Source organism: Pseudonaja textilis, chromosome 4, assembly GCF_049901715.1.
Source record: "Pseudonaja textilis isolate UNSWEBS1 chromosome 4, rPseTex1.2, whole genome shotgun sequence".
NCBI lineage: Eukaryota > Metazoa > Chordata > Lepidosauria > Squamata > Elapidae > Pseudonaja > Pseudonaja textilis.
Window position 1 is genome coordinate 37,351,123 of NC_141993.1, and position 17,256 is coordinate 37,368,378.

Here is a 17,256-nt window from a genome sequence, read left to right on the forward strand (position 1 = left end):
CTATTTCTGACAGTTAGGAAAAATTGTATGAAGTAAAAGTGTAATCACCTGTCTCTTTCTGAATATGTTTCTATAGAATACTCTTATGAAGCAACAGTTATTTTATAGAAAGACCACTCGAATCTATTATGCTGACAAAGGTCTGATGAGAAAAGTTTATAACCTCTGGGAATTTTTGCTTCACCAGAAGTAAGAAGGAATGGGAAAATATATACAATAATTCAGGATATACAAAAAGTTGTATTTCTAGTAATATTCCTTCATTTATAATATATTAAAAAGACAGAATGTATTACCTTTGAAAGAAGGGTAGCTATTAGCTTGGATAAAGATTACAGATTATTTTGATTATTTTCAAATGTCTGACGAATATCTAGTCAGGATGACTGGATACCAGCTCTAGTATTAAGGCAGTGTGCCTCTAGTGCCAACTTTTGCAGAATACAAGGTCCTATATTTGTAGTTTTCCTATAAATTTCTACTTGGCTACTGTTAAGAGAATATATAGAGAAGCTGAGAAAGAATGAAAGAGAAGGAGATAGATAAACAAACAAGCAAGCAAGCAAGTAAGCAAGCAAGCTGGAAAAAGCCAATAAGTCAAGAGAAAACTTAATTCATAAGGGTAATTTTGCCCAGGTTGAAAGAAATATGGGAAGAAGCATTGGAAATCATTCAGAGACTTCATCTAGCACATGAAGCTGGACAACCCTAGCACTTGTTCTATCACTAAACCCTTTCATCATATGATTTCTGCTGTCTTTACTCTTCCAGATGTTATTCATTCAGTTCTTCCAAGTGCCTTCTGATCTCACAACAACATTCACCATTTTGGTTGATTTTAGAGCCCGGGAAGATGAATTTCTTTACTGTTTTGATGGTCTCATTGTTGACCTCCACTCTAACCTGTGTGTTCTTGGCAGTTGTCATTATCTTTGTTTTCTTGATGTTAAAGTGCAGTCCAAGTTTGCCTCTCAGGATTAACCACTCCAGAGCCTTCTTACTTTCTGTGAGTAATGTTGTATCATATGCATATTGGAGGTTGTTGATATTCCTACCACCGATTTTAACCCCAATGCAGCGGTGGGATTCTACTGGCTTGGACTGGTTCGGGAGAACCAGTAGTTCCATTGAATGTTTGGCTTTGCCACCTTCCCCTGCTCTTTGCTGTGCTTTATTTCCTTGTTTTTTTAGCACGGCTGATTCATGCAGCAGACCAGTTTTCTGTACCTCAGCTGTTTCAGTCACCTGGGCTGCAGTAGAAGGTTTCAGTTGAAAATTGGCTTTTTTAAACATAGAGCACGCAAAGCATGCATTCACCAAACCAGTTGTTAATACCAGTTGAATTGCACCACTGCCCCAATAGTAGATACCTCCAAATGTGCATTTCTTATGACTATTTCTGTATACATGTTGAATAGTATGTGACAGAACACAACCTTGTCAAGTGCCTTTTTCAGTTCTGAACCTTTTTATGTTTCCATATTGCATTCTTACAGTAGCTGACTGATAAGAATGCAATGACTAATGAGCTGGATGTGGTGTGGTGATTTTTCCAGCAGTTTCAGAACTTGCTACGGTCAGCACCATTGAAGGCTTGTGTGTAGTCAATGAAGCACATGCAAAGGTGTACTTGATATTCCTTTGCTTTTTGTTTCTTATTTCTGTGCCATATACAGTTGTTAAGGATGGTACAAGTGAATTTGGGCATATTTTGGTCAATAACAAGTGCCACTAAAGCCCAACTTAATCCCAAATTCCTCACACTATTCTGTACATGTTAGTCTCTCTGGCCCTCCTGTCCATATCCCAGCAAGCTGGGGATATATGCAATACATTGAGGATACTCCAGGATATACTTGATAGTAGTGGAAATTTATGGTTTGCTTGTCCAAAAGAGCAGCAGTTAAGATGTATTGCTCATCTATTGAGCCCCCTTAATCTTTTTTAAAAATGTATTGTTTAACAGCAGTACCAGCAATGATAAAGTGAATTAGGAGATTATGAATTAACTCCAGGAACTTGCAACTTCAGCTCTCTAAGCCTCTAAAATTGAGAGGAAAACAATTATTCCACTGATACAGAATCAAATATGCCAATAAGTGTAGAATTTAAGTATAGCTGTTAAGGAAAACCACAAATCAATATTGTAGCATATGCAGTAGTTTCTCTCATCCAGCATGAAATGAACTGACAAGACTGTGCAAGTCTACCAAAGGCACTGAATCTTACATACACAAGCATTTTTTAAAAAAAGAAAATTACTTGGTTCTTAACAATAAGGTAGTAGAGTAATAAAAAGGGTTTGTTCAAACAGGCTTTGAATAACATGATCCTGTTCCACAAATCTTTCAACAACACTGTAATGTTAAAAAAAAATCAAGCAATTTTGGAGCAATGCACAAGCTGAAAGCTAAACCACAAACCTAGGAATTCTAATATTACAAGAATGTGTTTGCATAGGCCTAATGGATGTGGGAAGAACCTTTCTATGAAATTACAGTGATTCAAAATGATTTTGGTTGAAATCTTGTACATACTTACTTCAGGGTAAGTTCCGTGGAGTTATTTCTAAATAAGCACAGAATTATTAACATATATTATGTGTTTGATGAGGATCCAGAAGTAATTATGTTGCTTAGGATAATTGCATCTGTTAAGGAATAGGAAAAACTTGAAGAATGACACCCAAACGGATGTTTCTAAGAGGAACAAAGAAGGGAAACCTGTATATATATATATTTGCACGTATGACAATACAGTGCTCTCCCAAGTCATTCCAGGAAGTGTGACCAGTTCTTCCTGTGAGTCATGCTTCCTGGAATGAAATACTTTGGCTTTTCATACAACAAGTTTAACCCTGAATTATTTATATTTATTTACCTGTATGGAACCACAGACACTACTGTTATGTCTGTGGAACTGGTTGGAGTTCCCAACCAGGTCCGCTGTTTGAGCGGGAGCACCAGCAGCTCCCATTGGTTGGCTCCATTTGACAGCCGGCTATATAAGCCGGCTGTCGGGCAGAGCCAGCCCATTATCGCCCGCTGGTCTGCGAGTTAGCTAGCAGACGCGACAACCCTTTATTCATTGCAATAAAGCCTGTTAGTTGTACGCTCTGGTCTCATGCCTCTTCCTTACCATCGCTCAACAACACTGGCGACGAGGATGGGATGGTCGAAGGCTAACCAGACGCGTTATTTCAGAGAGCTGTAAGCCACAGAGAGAGAAACCAAGGGCGCTGTAGCCGCAGCCGCCCCGCGCTCGCAAAGAGCGCGAAATTCAAACTGATACTGTTTGAGCTGATTCGCTGAAACGAGCCACAGGCACAGCAGCCGAGGCCGCCCATGCTCACCAAGAGCGCGATTTTCAAAAAGAGCTAAGCAGCCCAGAGAGACAACCGCAGCCGCGTTCTTTTAAGAGCGCAAATTCAAATAGCGATTTGAAGCAGACGAACCAGTTTCCCTTTCCACGATGAGCACGAATACAGCATTCCCTCCATTCAAACCAAACGAGGAAACATGGGACTCCTACAAAAATCGATTCAGCCATTTTCTTGACGCCATCGGTCTAGCCGACGCTGCGGAGCATAGGAAGAAGTCCTATTTCCTGAGTTACTGCGGAGCCACCATCTTCGACACAGCCACAGCATTTGTCGCGCCCCACGCCATCAGAAGCGTCCCATGGGATGAGCTACAGGAAATACTTTCAAATCACTATTCGCCCAAACCGTCCCAAATAGCCAGGAGGTATGCCTTCAGAGTCAGGAAGCAAGCAGAGGGGGAGTCGATCAACGAATACATGGCCGCCCTGAGAACAGCCGCTTTGCAGTGCGGATTCAAAGAATATTTGGAGGACATGCTGCTGGATCAGATCGTCTGTGGGGTAAGAGATCTGAGACTCCAAAGGCGTTTACTGGCGAAAAAAGACTTGACTCTAGCCTTAGCCATGGAGGAAGCCCTGGCTACTGAGCTCTCGGCCCAGTCAGCAGCTGAAATTCAGGGAAATCAATCTAAACCCAGCACGCACACTGTCCATTCTGAAGAGGTAATCAGCGAAGATGACCCCACAGACACGTCTGACATTAACCGCCTAAATCATCAGAAGCCTTCACAGGTAGAAGTGGGGCAAAGAAGCAACTTCACCCCCAAACAACCTCCCATGTGCCTAACCTGTGGAGGCTCCCACCCTAGGGCATCCTGCAGGTTCAGAAACGCCATCTGCCTGAACTGCCAAAAGAAGGGTCACATCGCTAGAGTCTGCCAAGCAGGGCAATCCTTACCTCAAAGACCTCCACCACCTTCTAACTCCCAAAGGCAAGTGGTAGACTGCTATACCTGCTACCACGCTAACCATACTTCCCTAACCCCTGATAAAATTAAAATTTCTGTTTTCCTAGAAGGTAAACCCTGCAGGATGGAGATGGACACGGGATCCGCGCTCTCAATCATCTCCTGGGATACCCTGAAGAGGATCCAGCCCAGGCTGTCAAGGAAACAGCTACAAAGATGCCACCTGACGCTACGAGACTACCAGGGCAAGAACATTCCTGTCCTCGGGAAAGGCAAGTTCCTTGTTCAATTCTGAACCTTTAAAGGCCATCTGCCCCTAGTGGTTGTTAATGGTACCCTCCCTAGTCTATTGGGACTTGATTGGTTTCCTTCTCTCGGCCTTAGTGTAACCGGGATCCATGCTGTCTCAACTTCTGATGTAGATACACTATTTTCAGATTTTTCCGACGTATTTAGCAATGAGCTGGGTTGCTATTCGGGCACCCCCATATCATTTTCAGTAGACCCCCAGGCAATCCCTCTTCGTTTAAAACCCCGGAGGGTGCCTTTTGCCATCCGTCCGAAATTGGACGCAGAACTAGACAAACTACTTAAGCAAGGGGTGCTAGAACCCACTGATTTCGCTAAATGGGAGACCCCCATAGTCACCCCACTCAAGAAAGATGGCAGTTTGAGAATCTGCGCGGATTACAAAACCACGCTCAACCGCTATCTGCAGGTCAGCGCTTACCCTGTGCCCGTTATTCAGCATCTGTTACACACTTTCGAACCCGGCACCATTTTCGCTAAGTTAGACATGTCCCAGGCATACCAACAGTTCCCTGTCGATGAGCAGACAGCGGAGTTACAAACAATAGTCACGCACAGGGGGGGATTCAAATGTAAGCGCCTCCAATTCGGGGTCAGCGTAGCCCAGGGCATTTTCCAGTCACTCATGGAGAGGATTCTCCAGGGTCTCCCAGGAGTGGTTCCCTACTTCGATGACATCTTAGGCTCAGAACCACCCTAGACAGGCTACACCCCCACTATTGCCCAGACACCCCTCTAGGGTCCGATAGTCTGGTCAGAGACTTCGCCCCACAAGACCTGGTATACGCCAGGAACTACGCGGGGGACCCGTTGTGGGTGCCGGGACAAATCGTGTCAGTCACCGGCCCCAGATCCTACCGGGTCCTCCTGGAGGATGGACGTTTGTGGCGGAGACACGTGGATCAACTCAGAAGGCAACGGACGGGCGCGACAGATACCAACCCGTGCCAACCTGCCAGCTCCAACGGCGCCTCACCCACGCCTGATGCAGATCCCCTGTGGAACCTGGTTTTCCCTGACGAGCGAGAGGGCTGGATGGAGAACCTGAGTCTACAACCGGAGTCACCGATCCAGCCACCGAGCGACCCAGCTGACCAGCAGGACCTCGAGACTCGGTCGGATCAACCAGAGCAGGAGGTTTCGCCAGCACCGCCGGACACCACGCCAGGGCAAGCCCACGCACCAACGACCTCTGGGGCACGTCCCGAGAGCCAGGACTTGACACCGGCCGTCAGTTCACCCAACTTGCGATGCTCTGGTCGCCAGCGAAGACAACCCACATATCTACAAGACTATGCATGTTCCCAGCTGGGGGAAAGGAGTGTTATGTCTGTGGAACTGGTTGGAGTTCCCAACCAGGTCCGCTGTTTGAGCGGGAGCACCAGCAGCTCCCATTGGTTGGCTCCGTTTGACAGCCGGCTATATAAGCCGGCTGTCGGGCAGAGCCAGCCCGTTGTCGCCCGCTGGTCTGCGAGTTAGCTAGCAGACGCGACAACCTTTATTCATTGCAATAAAGCCTGTTAGTTGTACGCTCTGGTCTCATGCCTCTTCCTTACCATCGCTCTACAACAACTACCATTTTAGGAATACAGAATCTTGATCCTCTTAAAATGACTTGTAGCTAATGAACCCTTATATCTATTCAATATTGGTAAGTTTTCATGACATAACAGGACCACCTCTTTCCCACTGGCCAAGCAGACGAAGAGTCTGTTGTCTGCTACTGACTACAATGATTACTGCCTGCAATAGGGTAGAGTTGGGTTCTTTTATAGGGGAGTTTGTACTTGTGTAGAAATGTGTATGTGCTGATTTAGGTGACACTTGATGGGCAAGAGCATGTCTATGTGCTCTTCAGAGAAGGGGTTGATTAAACCAAGTGATGTGCATTGTGTCTCTTCTTTTTCAAACTTGACAACTTTAAGACTTCAACTTAAGACAACTTTGTGTTGACTTCTATTCCCAGGTTTACTGGAAAATTATGAGAGTTGAAGCTCACACATTTTGAAGTTGATAAGTTTGAAAACACTGAATGAAAAAAAACATAATGGCTAAATTTTGACTGGGTTTAGGTGGGAATGTCTAGACTCACAAGTAGACTTCATTTAACCATGGGCCAGAGTGGACTTCTGTGGGAGAAATTGATAAATTTACTAGGTCAGGTGACATCTTTATAGTGGTCCCAAATACATAATTCCCATTAACCTAGTTAATTCTTATAATTACAGGGTTATTATATTATACCTGTGTTCATACATGCTGTATGAAGTGTGAGCAAAAGCTGTACAGTGACTTCATACAATGAGTGAACAGAGGTTTTATTTTTTAATGACCTTGTAAGACCTTGTCATATTTTATATTATTATCTCCACTTGTTTAATCATCATTATATTTTGCTCTTGAATGGCATTTATACTTCCTTATTTGTGAGTTGTAGATGTCAGCCCTGAAATCCAGTCATCTTATCTATGGGAGGAATCCAGAAGTGGTATTCAGCAGCTTCTGAACAGTTCTGGAGAACTGATAGTGAGAATTTTGAGTAGTTCGGAGCACTGGCAAATACCACCTCTGACTGACCACGCCTCCATCTTTCTCTGCCTCCTGAGTCCCAGCTGATCAGCTGGGTTTTCTTTTGTTGCTCTGTACAGGAGAACAGAGCTGGAAATCAGGTTAGTGGGGTGGGGAGGGAATGGGATTTTGCAGTAACCTTCTCCCAGGAGAGGAGAGAGAATTAAGATTTTACAGTACCTTTCCCTTGGAGTGGAGTGGGAATAGAGATTTTGCAGTTTCCTTCCTCTTCCATGTTCCACCAAGCCATGCCCATCAAGCCAGGCCATGCACACCAAGCCACGCCCACTGAACCAATAGTAAAAATTTTTGAATCCCACCACTGGAGAAATGGCCAAGATGGCAATGTGGGCACTGTAATCAAAGTTCTTTTGGATAACGGCATTGACCACTAACAAAAATGCTATTGCTACTTCTCTATGTTTCTCTGGAGGCTTTTATTATACCAAAAGCTTAACAAATGTACTTATTCCTTAACCTACTACTTAACATATATGATATACTGGAGTAGAGAAGCTTCTGAGCTCTGTTTTCTCTTTCATTTCTTCTGCTCTAGCATTGCTAGACTCCATGCCTGGTCTTCCAACCAGTCACTTGCTAAATTACACTTTATCCTGAAAGTTGCTTCATTCTCTTGGCCGCAACTTCTTCCATTCAGATGCTATCATTGCTTTCCCTTTGTAATTGGTCCAATGTTCCTTTGGTTGCCTTAAAGTCCCACTGGGAAAAGCAACAAAGGTAAAGAAAAGCTAAAGCTGTCCACCATCCTTAAACAAAGCTCACCTATTTTATGCTCTAGAAAGGGACAGAAAGATGCCAGAATCCACATCTTGTTTTTTTTTATTCCACCTGCAGATGCTGCTGCGTTCAGATCCTGCTTAAAGGCATTCCCTTTTTCTTCAGAAGTTAATTGGAGTCACTTCACTGCATTCCAAATGTAGCAAGCAAATTAGGCTCCTTTTGGGGACCTTCCTGTGTATTCTGCTAAATGGGGTTTACAGATTATCCAAATGACCTGCCTTTAATACAACAATGTGTCTGAAGGCAACTTTTTATTTTCACCATGAAATAGCTAATAAGATAGTAGCTTGCACATGTAAGGTACTTTGGAGAGTTTCAGATTTCATGGCAGTTGGGCTCATTCTAAACAACTAAAGGCAAAGTCATATTTCCTTTTTTATGCTTTGAACATTTCATGGCCTATTTGTAAAGAACAGATAAGCATAAACAATCTATTTCTATCTACATCTTTAAAAGAAAGAACATGTTGTTTGTGTAAAGGATGCAAATTGCAATGCTTAGAATATAATTGTTGGCATTAAGATTTAAGATCTGCTGATTTCCCAGCTTTCTCAGGATGAGAAGCCAAAGGTAGCAAATTATTTTGAAAGGGTAGCCATTGTTAATAAAAACAAACTTTATCTAAAGCCTGATAGTAGAAAGCTAAAGACAACACAGAGGGACCAGTTAGATCCAGGACAATCCAGAGTAGAATTGTAGCATAATAGAATTATTCCTATGCATGTTTTTGATAGTAAATTTAACAGTCTCATTCACCTCAACAGATAAATCAACACGTTTGGGAAAATCCTGAGCTTTGCAAGAAGAAAAGACTATTAAGAAAAGCTAAATGAGAAAACCCAAAGTAGCTCAGTAAAAACCGGTTGGTTGAAAGAGAGAGACAGGATAAAAACCAACTGAATGAGAAATACAATGATGGCTTTAAAAAAAGGCGTACCTGAATGAAACAGCAGAAAGGAGTGTGCCCACTGCTCACTGTAAGAGAATCATTTGAATAGCAGAAAAGTGTGAAAAAGGAGAAATAGAAAAATTGCTATAGCTAAATGCACAGTTGTAATCTGGGGAGAATCCTGGGTTCTCTTGACTGAAAGTCACCGAAGCTGCATGAAGGGAAACGAGAAAATTTTATGGAATTGACTGGTACTCTTCAACTTCTTTCTTCACTATTTTTGGATTGTTCTTTGACTAGTGATTGGGCAAACAATGTGTTCCACCAGAATTTCCTAGCTGAAAAATGGTGTAAAGTAACTACTTTTCATACAGATGAATTATGACTGAGGTACTGTATTTTTCTGAAAATAAGACCCAATTAAGATCATCAGCAGGGATGGGATTCAAAATTTTAAACAACCAGTTCTGTGGGCATGGCTTAGTTGGTGGGCGTGGCTTGGTGGTCATGACTGGGTGGACATGGCTTGGTGGTGATGTTACTGGCTGGGCTTGGCCAACTCAATATCACTCACATTGAGGCACACATCTCCTCACCTGGCCTCTCATGACTGTGGGGATGCTGCAACAGTTGTAAGTGTTGAAAAACAGCCATAAGCCACTTTTTTCAGTGCCATTGTAACTTTGAATGGTCACTCCACACAAGCAAAGTACCAGCAAAGGAGGGGAAAAAACTCCAGAGACGTTCCTAAGACAGGAAGTCTAGTCCTACCAAGAATGTCATAAGGTTTAATGGGGAGGCAGTTTCTGTAAGCAACACCAGAATGTTTCCTTCCTGCCTTCCTTACAGGATTAGGCCAGTAATTTCTTCTAACAACTGGTTCTCCAAACTGCTTAGAATGTTAACAACCAGTTCTAGTGAATAGGTGCAAACTGGTAGAATCCCACCCCTGATTGTCAGCCAGATGGATGCATTTAGTACCAAAATGTGAAAATAAGACCTAACTGGGAAGTAAACCCTAATGCATTTTGAAGCAAAAAATCAATACAAGACTCAGTTTTATTATCAGGGAAACACATTAGATCCTGCTACAACATGAGATGTAACGATATAATAGCAATGGAAAGTTGCTGACAGGAGAAAGGTAAGGTTTCTTTTGAGCTAAGCTTTATAGAGATATTTATGTAGTTTCCCAGGCAGCATTTCTAACATTGTTTCCCATGGTCCTCTGCCAGGATGATTTTTGGCTTCCTAATTTCTGAACCCAGACAAGGCCTTCTTCTCCAAGGAGCATTTACAGTGACTTGAAGGAAGCAAGCCTGGTTCCTTATTCTAATCTTTTTAGATTGTTCCAAGGTGAAGAATGAGCAGACCAACCCAAATAAACTGGATCAGAAAAAAAAGACATGCAAAAAACGGAATCCATATTATTTCAGAATTTCAGCCTGAGGGAAATAAAACTCCATTGTTTCAGAGATGCGTAATTAACCTTGGCTGGATTCAGAAAAGCTAAGTAGGTTATGCTGCACTTAATACTTAGATGAGAGAATAATCTCCTTTTTGGGGGTGGGGAGCTGCCTTCGAGCCAGTGTTAATTTCTGGTGATTGCCTGAAAAAATCCATGCAGTTTTCTTGATAGGATTTCCAAAGTGGTTTGCCATTGTCTCTTTCTAGAGCTGACTAATGATTAGATCTGTACTTAAGGCAGGACTAGAATTGGCATTCTCTCTGGTCTGATGCCTTAAAGATTACACCAACCTGGCACTTGACTCTTAATACCTGTATGGGACAAGAAATCCATGGCCTATGTGCTAGTCTGAGCAGTAAAACAAAGATCAAAGATCAGTGGAAAACCACTTCCACATTGTCATGATGAAGATTACACGAATGTTCAATCAGAAGGAATCCAACTCATCTGAAGGGACACTTGACGTTTTAATATTTATCCTTTCCTTTCTTTAACTTAACAATAGAATAGACTCTGGGTTCTTTATTCTTTACTTTTGTACCTTCATTATAACTTTTAAGAAGTTCTTAAAGTTGTGATGGGTTTGGTTCATTATTTGAATTATGGTAACAATTTGTATTTTTTAAAAGGCTGAATGCAAAAGGAAACAAAGTTTCAGGCTGCAGTCTTGTTCCTTTGAAGACCTTTTTCATGTGCACAAACGTCATTCCTGTTGGGCTCTGGGAAATTATTCACGTCTGGCATTCACTCAGAACCCGACATATCACTGGGACTGCGGGACTGATAGACGTGTGGACGACTGTCATTTATGCTGAATTGTTGAGATGGGAGCCGCCCGGAACTATGTTCATTGTAATGACATGGACATTAGCCTTGCTAGACAGCTGAGAAGCACATGGATGCTAATCAGTCATCAGGCTTATTTCCAGGACGCATGTTGATGTAAACCACAATGTGGGGATTTGGGGTTATGATCCTGATTTAGATAGATGGGAAGGAAATGGGAGGTAGGTAAGGATACAGAAGGGATAGATAGCACGGGGAGACAAAGGACTGTAAATAAAGATTAGGCGGTGACAAATAGGCATGGAGAGGAGGCACGGGAGTAGATAATGCAGCAGCGGATGTTAGGTTGTTAGCTGGGAGGGATTAGAGCACAGCATAAAAGACACTGAGAGGCAGACACTCTCAGCGCTGACTTTAATCGGGAAATACCATTTTTGCTTATCAGCACTGGAATTGCTATAATAAACTTCACCATACCAATTGTGACTAGAGTGATTTATTAGCGAGATACTCCAGTACCCGGTTGGGGCTGAAAATTCCCTTCTTATGCTATCCATAGTACCATCTCCTCTATAGAGCAAGATGTTCTGGGTTTCAGCTTACCTGTGCCAAATCAATGGTGGGATTCAAAAAATTTTTTACCACTGGTTCTGTGGGCATGGCTTGGTGGGCATGGCAGGGGAAGGATACTGTAAAATCTCCATTCCCACCCCATTAACCTGCTTTCCAGCTCCATACTCCTGTGCAGGCCAACAAAAGAAGACCCAGCCAATCAGCTGGGACTCGGGAGGCAGAGAATAGATGGGGCGGGGCCAGTCAGAGATGGTATTTGCCGGTTCTCCGAACTACTCAAAATTTCCTCTACTGGTTCTCCAGAACTGGTCAGAACCTGCTGAATACCACCTCTTCCCTAAATATCCTTTGTCTGCCAAGAGTTGGATGGTTGAAAATGAAGATTTTTGCATTGGGAGATACCTAACTAAGAATGGCTGTGCTATAGATGGAAATCAGTGGCCTTGGCTGGTTCTCATGGCAAGGAAAAATTTTGGGAAGCAGTTTGGAAAGGATAATTGTTCACTTCCATTTATTTCTTGGAAATGCGACACCAGGTAGACCGTGACATCCCAAATGACAGAAGCTTCTGTTGCTAGATAATTCAATTCCTGCATTCATTCCAGGGTATCCTGTATTGGAAAAGGAAGTTGGGAAGCAGGTTGGCTGTTCAGTAATTGGATCTATTTCATGCTTTGCTATCACTTAAATAATCAGCAAGCAATAAAGGCTAAATATAGATTAACCCTACTTAGTTATCTGTAGCTGAGTCTTTTTTTCTTTTTCTGGACAGGATTTGTGTTGCCTGTACAGCATACACAGAAGCAGCATGGTTGAAATGAACTGTTTCAATTGCTTCTTAGAAATTGCCTGCACAGTCCAGAATTTTTGTTGAGAGGCCTGTTTTGTGCACAGTTTTGTCATTTAATTGGAAGCAATGTTACTCTAGAGCTTTAAACCCTAATAACAAAATCAAAGCAGTAAACAATCAATTGCCTCTTTTTGACACTAAATAAAACTTCACTTGGAAATAAAGCTTGGCTTTGTAGTCTGTTTGGGTCACAGAAATTGTTTTTAAATGTACACTGACTATATGCTGCTATTAATTCTGAGCTAAAAACCTTATATTTATACTGAGCAACAAAAATACATAATAGATGCAGAGATACTTTGTTTCTTTTTTATTTTACTTTTCTATGCTGGACTTTATTCACTTTTAAAAGCAGTTTATTGCAAAGTTCTGTTGCATTAGTGAATTGTTTTTACTTTTAATAGTTAATACTCCATTCTTTGTTTTAATTTAATTGTTACCACAAATGAGAACTCAGAAAATAAAATTAGTCTTTCTTTTCTCATTCCTATTCATTGTACAGATGTTTAAAATGTTTTTAATTTTAAAATGAATAGCGGACACAGGAAGAAATAGGTGATATAAAAGGATAATGTAAATTTGTAGATGAATTGTTAAATATTTAATTCACTGAATGGAAAAACAAAAATGAATTGGGTCGGAAAGTAACATGCAATGTTGCTTATTTGGAGAAATATACAAGAATTTTTCCTTTGATATTTATATACTACAATTTTTTTCCTCATTTTAAAAATTCCTTTTATTATGTGGAAAGTTACAAATCCAGACAGAGAACAATATTCACAGTTTTTGAAATTTGTTCCAGCTTTGTTGGTTTTTCTTCTAATATACTGGGATTATATAACAATATAAAATAAAGTAGAAATAAAGAAAAATTATTAAATACAATATAAAAGGAATACATGTGTTATTGTTATGTGTAATAAGCCACCATTTGATGCCTGTTGAAATAAGTGCAGAACCACTTAAAACAGAGCAAATAACTTAATGACAGGCAGCCTGCTATCCATCAAGGAAATTCATAAATGTTACTGAAATGCCCAAAGTGTTTGTGTAGGCATGTATTAATTTTTTAAGGTATCAACAGTTTGATCTAAAATATGAAGCAGAATATGGCTTGCTTTTGTTCTTTTTCTTTTTTTCCAACTACATATTGTTTGTTTATTTGATTTGTATCCCAACACAAATTCAGAATATATGCCATGGAGACACCACAGTATGATTGATTGTTATGGTCACAAGAATTAAATCTAACCTAGTGGCATCTAGCCAAGCAAAAAGGAGCAAATAAGCGACCAAACTGAATAGTGAAGACCAAACATTCATTGATTCATATATTCTTTTTCCCTACAATTCTTGCCACTCCCTGTTGTATTCCCTTGCTTCTCCTTGAAAAGAGTTAAGCAGAATAACAGACCAAAAGTTCATATATTTTGGAAAAATATATATTTTTTCCTTCTTTTTTTATGCATTGGTTCAAAAACAGCTTACTGCTGACATCCATCTCTCTCTGTCTCTTCCCCTCTTTCTCCCTCTCTTGCTCCCCCTCCCTCTACTCTCTCTCACTCACTCTTTCTCTCTCACACACATACACTCACTCTTTTACCACAATCTCATTCTCTTTGTATTCCCAATTGTAGAATACACATTTTTCATTATTGCAACTCATGAGTGAGATCATAGTTATTCTATATTAAATTTTGAAAAGATAACTTGGATGATAAATCTATTTGGCATCTATTATTTGTGACCCAGGTTTCTTAGTTTATCTTATGAAATATTTCCTGATTAGATAGAGCTTGAGTTGGAGTTGCATTGACTTGTGTCTTTCAGCAAATCAACTAACCCACAAAAACTGATATGACTAGGTCTAATTTTATTTATGGGGTTTTAATCTTTGGGATGTATCTTCAGTTTGAAATTATTGCTTTTTGTAGCTGGTTGACACCTTTCAAACATTTCTGAAACTCTTTTGAAGCGCTTTAGAATTTAGACTATTTTCTTCTGTTTTCAAAAGTGAATTGCTGAATACCTGGTATTTGGGTAAGAACTAATGCTTTCAAATTCTTCTTGTAATATTTGTTCAGAAAGGCAAATAATTTGAACCAGTTCTGTATTTCTTAGTCTATTTTGTCTGATTTATATGTCAATAATAACGTAGTGCTTTACAAAGCACTGATTTTATATCTTTGACACTAAAAGTAAACCTTTTAAGCATATTGTACTATAAAGATATATTTTTAGGGTGTTTTAAAATAAATATTTTATATACTTCTGGTAAGTTTTGAGTCAATACAAAAACATGATAAAGTACCAAAATGAAATGGTAATGGCATGCTGATTTACATAGTATCCAGAAAAGCAAACCAGCTTTGTATATATAAAAACATGGAACAGACAATCCTATCCTGAAGCTGCCGAAATTATTGAAGACAAGACTAAAAAGCACAACTCTTTAGATTCATTCAGGAATTAGGACAGTTAATTCAAAGGCTAACCATCTTTACAGAAAATAATGGAAATTTTTGAAACAAGGCAAGAAGGAGGATGGAAAAAGATGGTATTCAACAACGCCCTGCAAAATAATCTGGAGATTGGAACTTTAGTTTTTTAATGCAAATGACTTCAGTATGTTTCATGTGGAATTCACCATATTCCATTTTAAGACTTTTCTGTCATCATAGACTGTGGGGGTTCTTGTTTTAAATTAAAAGCCACTCAGGTTTCCAATGGAGCACCCGAGTACTTCATATTTTTATTAATGTGATTCCAAATGTAGCATGAAAGCTGAGTCTGAAGGTCTGAAGTGAGGAGGTTTATTATATTTCATGACTTTTCTGGGGCTGTTGTGTTTTTCTGCTGAGATTGAAGGATTCTGATTCTGGACTGGAATTATACTAAGATTAAACAAGATTCCAAGACTGGTTCCTCAACGTGACATAAAGATACACAGGCATGCATATATGTGGAAAAACACTACATGTACTGCCATGCACACATTTACTTTTGAAATCAGTAAGAATAAATGCAAATTTAAGTTACAGTCACTATGCCTGCAGCGTAATATTTTCCGTGGTTTTTTTCCATTCAGGGAAAGGAGAAAAGCCTGGCTGATATATTTAACACCAATTTTGTACCTCAAAATATTCTATAAAACGCCAGGAGGTAGACTGTAAACATATCTGGATAGCACACTGAGATAAGTTCAGCCTTTTATGTTATAACTAGAAGCAGCTTTTATTTAGATGATGTCATGCATATTGTGGCTTTAATGTCTTATAGTTGTCACATTCCAGCTAGTTTAAATGTATTGGTCACTAGGATTAGCTTTATTAGAATCTGACCTGAAGCTGCATTTATAGCAAAGTGGCAAACCGCATTCCATCTCCCCAGATATTTCCATGCTTAGCTTTTCTACTTTCTTCAGTCTTGCAGGCATTTGGGAAGTTTTATAAGGACAAAAGCGAATGTCAACAGGGTAAAGTTACTTTAATAAAATGTAACCAAGATTGGGTTTCTTTCTTGGCAGCTTGTGACTGGGAATCCCTTTGTTAGTGCTGTAAAATTTCCTGTGACAAATAGGACCCCTTTTATTTCTCTCTTTCTGACAGAGAGACTTTAATTAAAAGGTGAGGAGTGTGAGAGCAACATAGACATCTATAACCACGTGGCATGGAGTATAGTCCCATGGGCTCCTTAAGGCCTGTTGTAATGATAGATGGTTTGTGAATGAGAGCTTTAACTATTTGCCATGATTTCTTTCCCTAAAGTGTAGGTAGAATGGCCCATAGGAAGAGCACAGAAGGACCATAGTACATTACTAGGCGGACCATTGTGAAAAAAAATATATTCTTCTGATTTAATACTTGTCTTTGAAAGATTATTTAAAGTAATACCCTAAAAGGTTAAGTAAATAGAAAACCTTTCTGAATAAAGGAAGGGCAGTCTTTCAACAATGATTTGAAAAATGTGCTATAGTAGAAAGAATGAGAAAATGTAGATATATTTTAATTAAAACCCAAAGAAAATAACAATTGAAACACTCTGGGTCTTTGGCTTCATATATATATGAATATATCTATATCTTCTAACTGCCATGTGAAGAAACATGAAAGACTCTTTTAAATATTTTTTTAAAAAAATTCTAATTCTGTTTTTTTTTTTTTTTTTGAAAAAAGATCTTCCAGAACTGTTTTTTCACTTTGGGAAAAATCTTTTTAATAGCACCATCTAGTGAAATCTATGTCCAAACCCACTGGAATTATCACTGTGCATCCAAAACAAAATCACACAATCTTTTCTATGTTACATCCTAAGCCAAATCTAGTCTTGTAATATTGAAATCCCCAACTATACTTCAGAGTTCCCCGCAAAAGTTCTATAGTTTTTATGCAGATTCAGAAATATATGTCCTCTGACAATGCTTATCCTTTTGAATTTACTACTCAATTTTAGAAATAAGCAAAGAGGTAAGAATTACAGTCTCAAGACTGGACCTGTTTATCTTTAAATTACTGAAGGAATGTTGATAAAGAAATATGCACACATCTTTCAAATATTAGACACAGTAGCATATCGCTGAACTATACAGTACAGATAGTCTTTGACCTATGACCATAATCATTGCCCAGCAAGGTGATGTTAAGCCAGTCATGCCTGATTTTATAATTTTTTTTGTCATGGCTGTTAAGCAAATCATGGCAGTTGTAAAGTGAATTATTTT

General features: G+C 39.8%; 1 protein-coding gene across 1 annotated transcript; it reads left to right on the forward strand.

Moving 5' to 3' along the window:
• The first annotated feature begins 3,471 nt into the window (after positions 1 to 3,471).
• Positions 3,472 to 11,212, forward strand: LOC148125796 (uncharacterized). The gene is made up of 2 exons (XM_087932518.1): positions 3,472 to 3,980; positions 10,954 to 11,212. Exons 1-2 carry the CDS (start codon positions 3,472 to 3,474, stop codon positions 11,210 to 11,212), a joined length of 768 nt encoding a protein of 255 aa, XP_087788644.1.
• The last annotated feature ends 6,044 nt before the right edge of the window (positions 11,213 to 17,256 follow it).

What these genes read in the sequence shown, in the direction of transcription:
- LOC148125796 (XM_087932518.1), top strand. Translation starts at nt 3,472, where the DNA reads ATGAGCACGAATACAGCATTCCCTCCATTCAAACCAAACGAGGAAACA. An exon ending in GCTACTGAGCTCTCGGCCCA is followed by an intron (nt 3,981 to 10,953) that starts GTCAGCAGCTGA and finishes ATTTTTTAAAAG; the next exon opens with GCTGAATGCAAAAGGAAACA.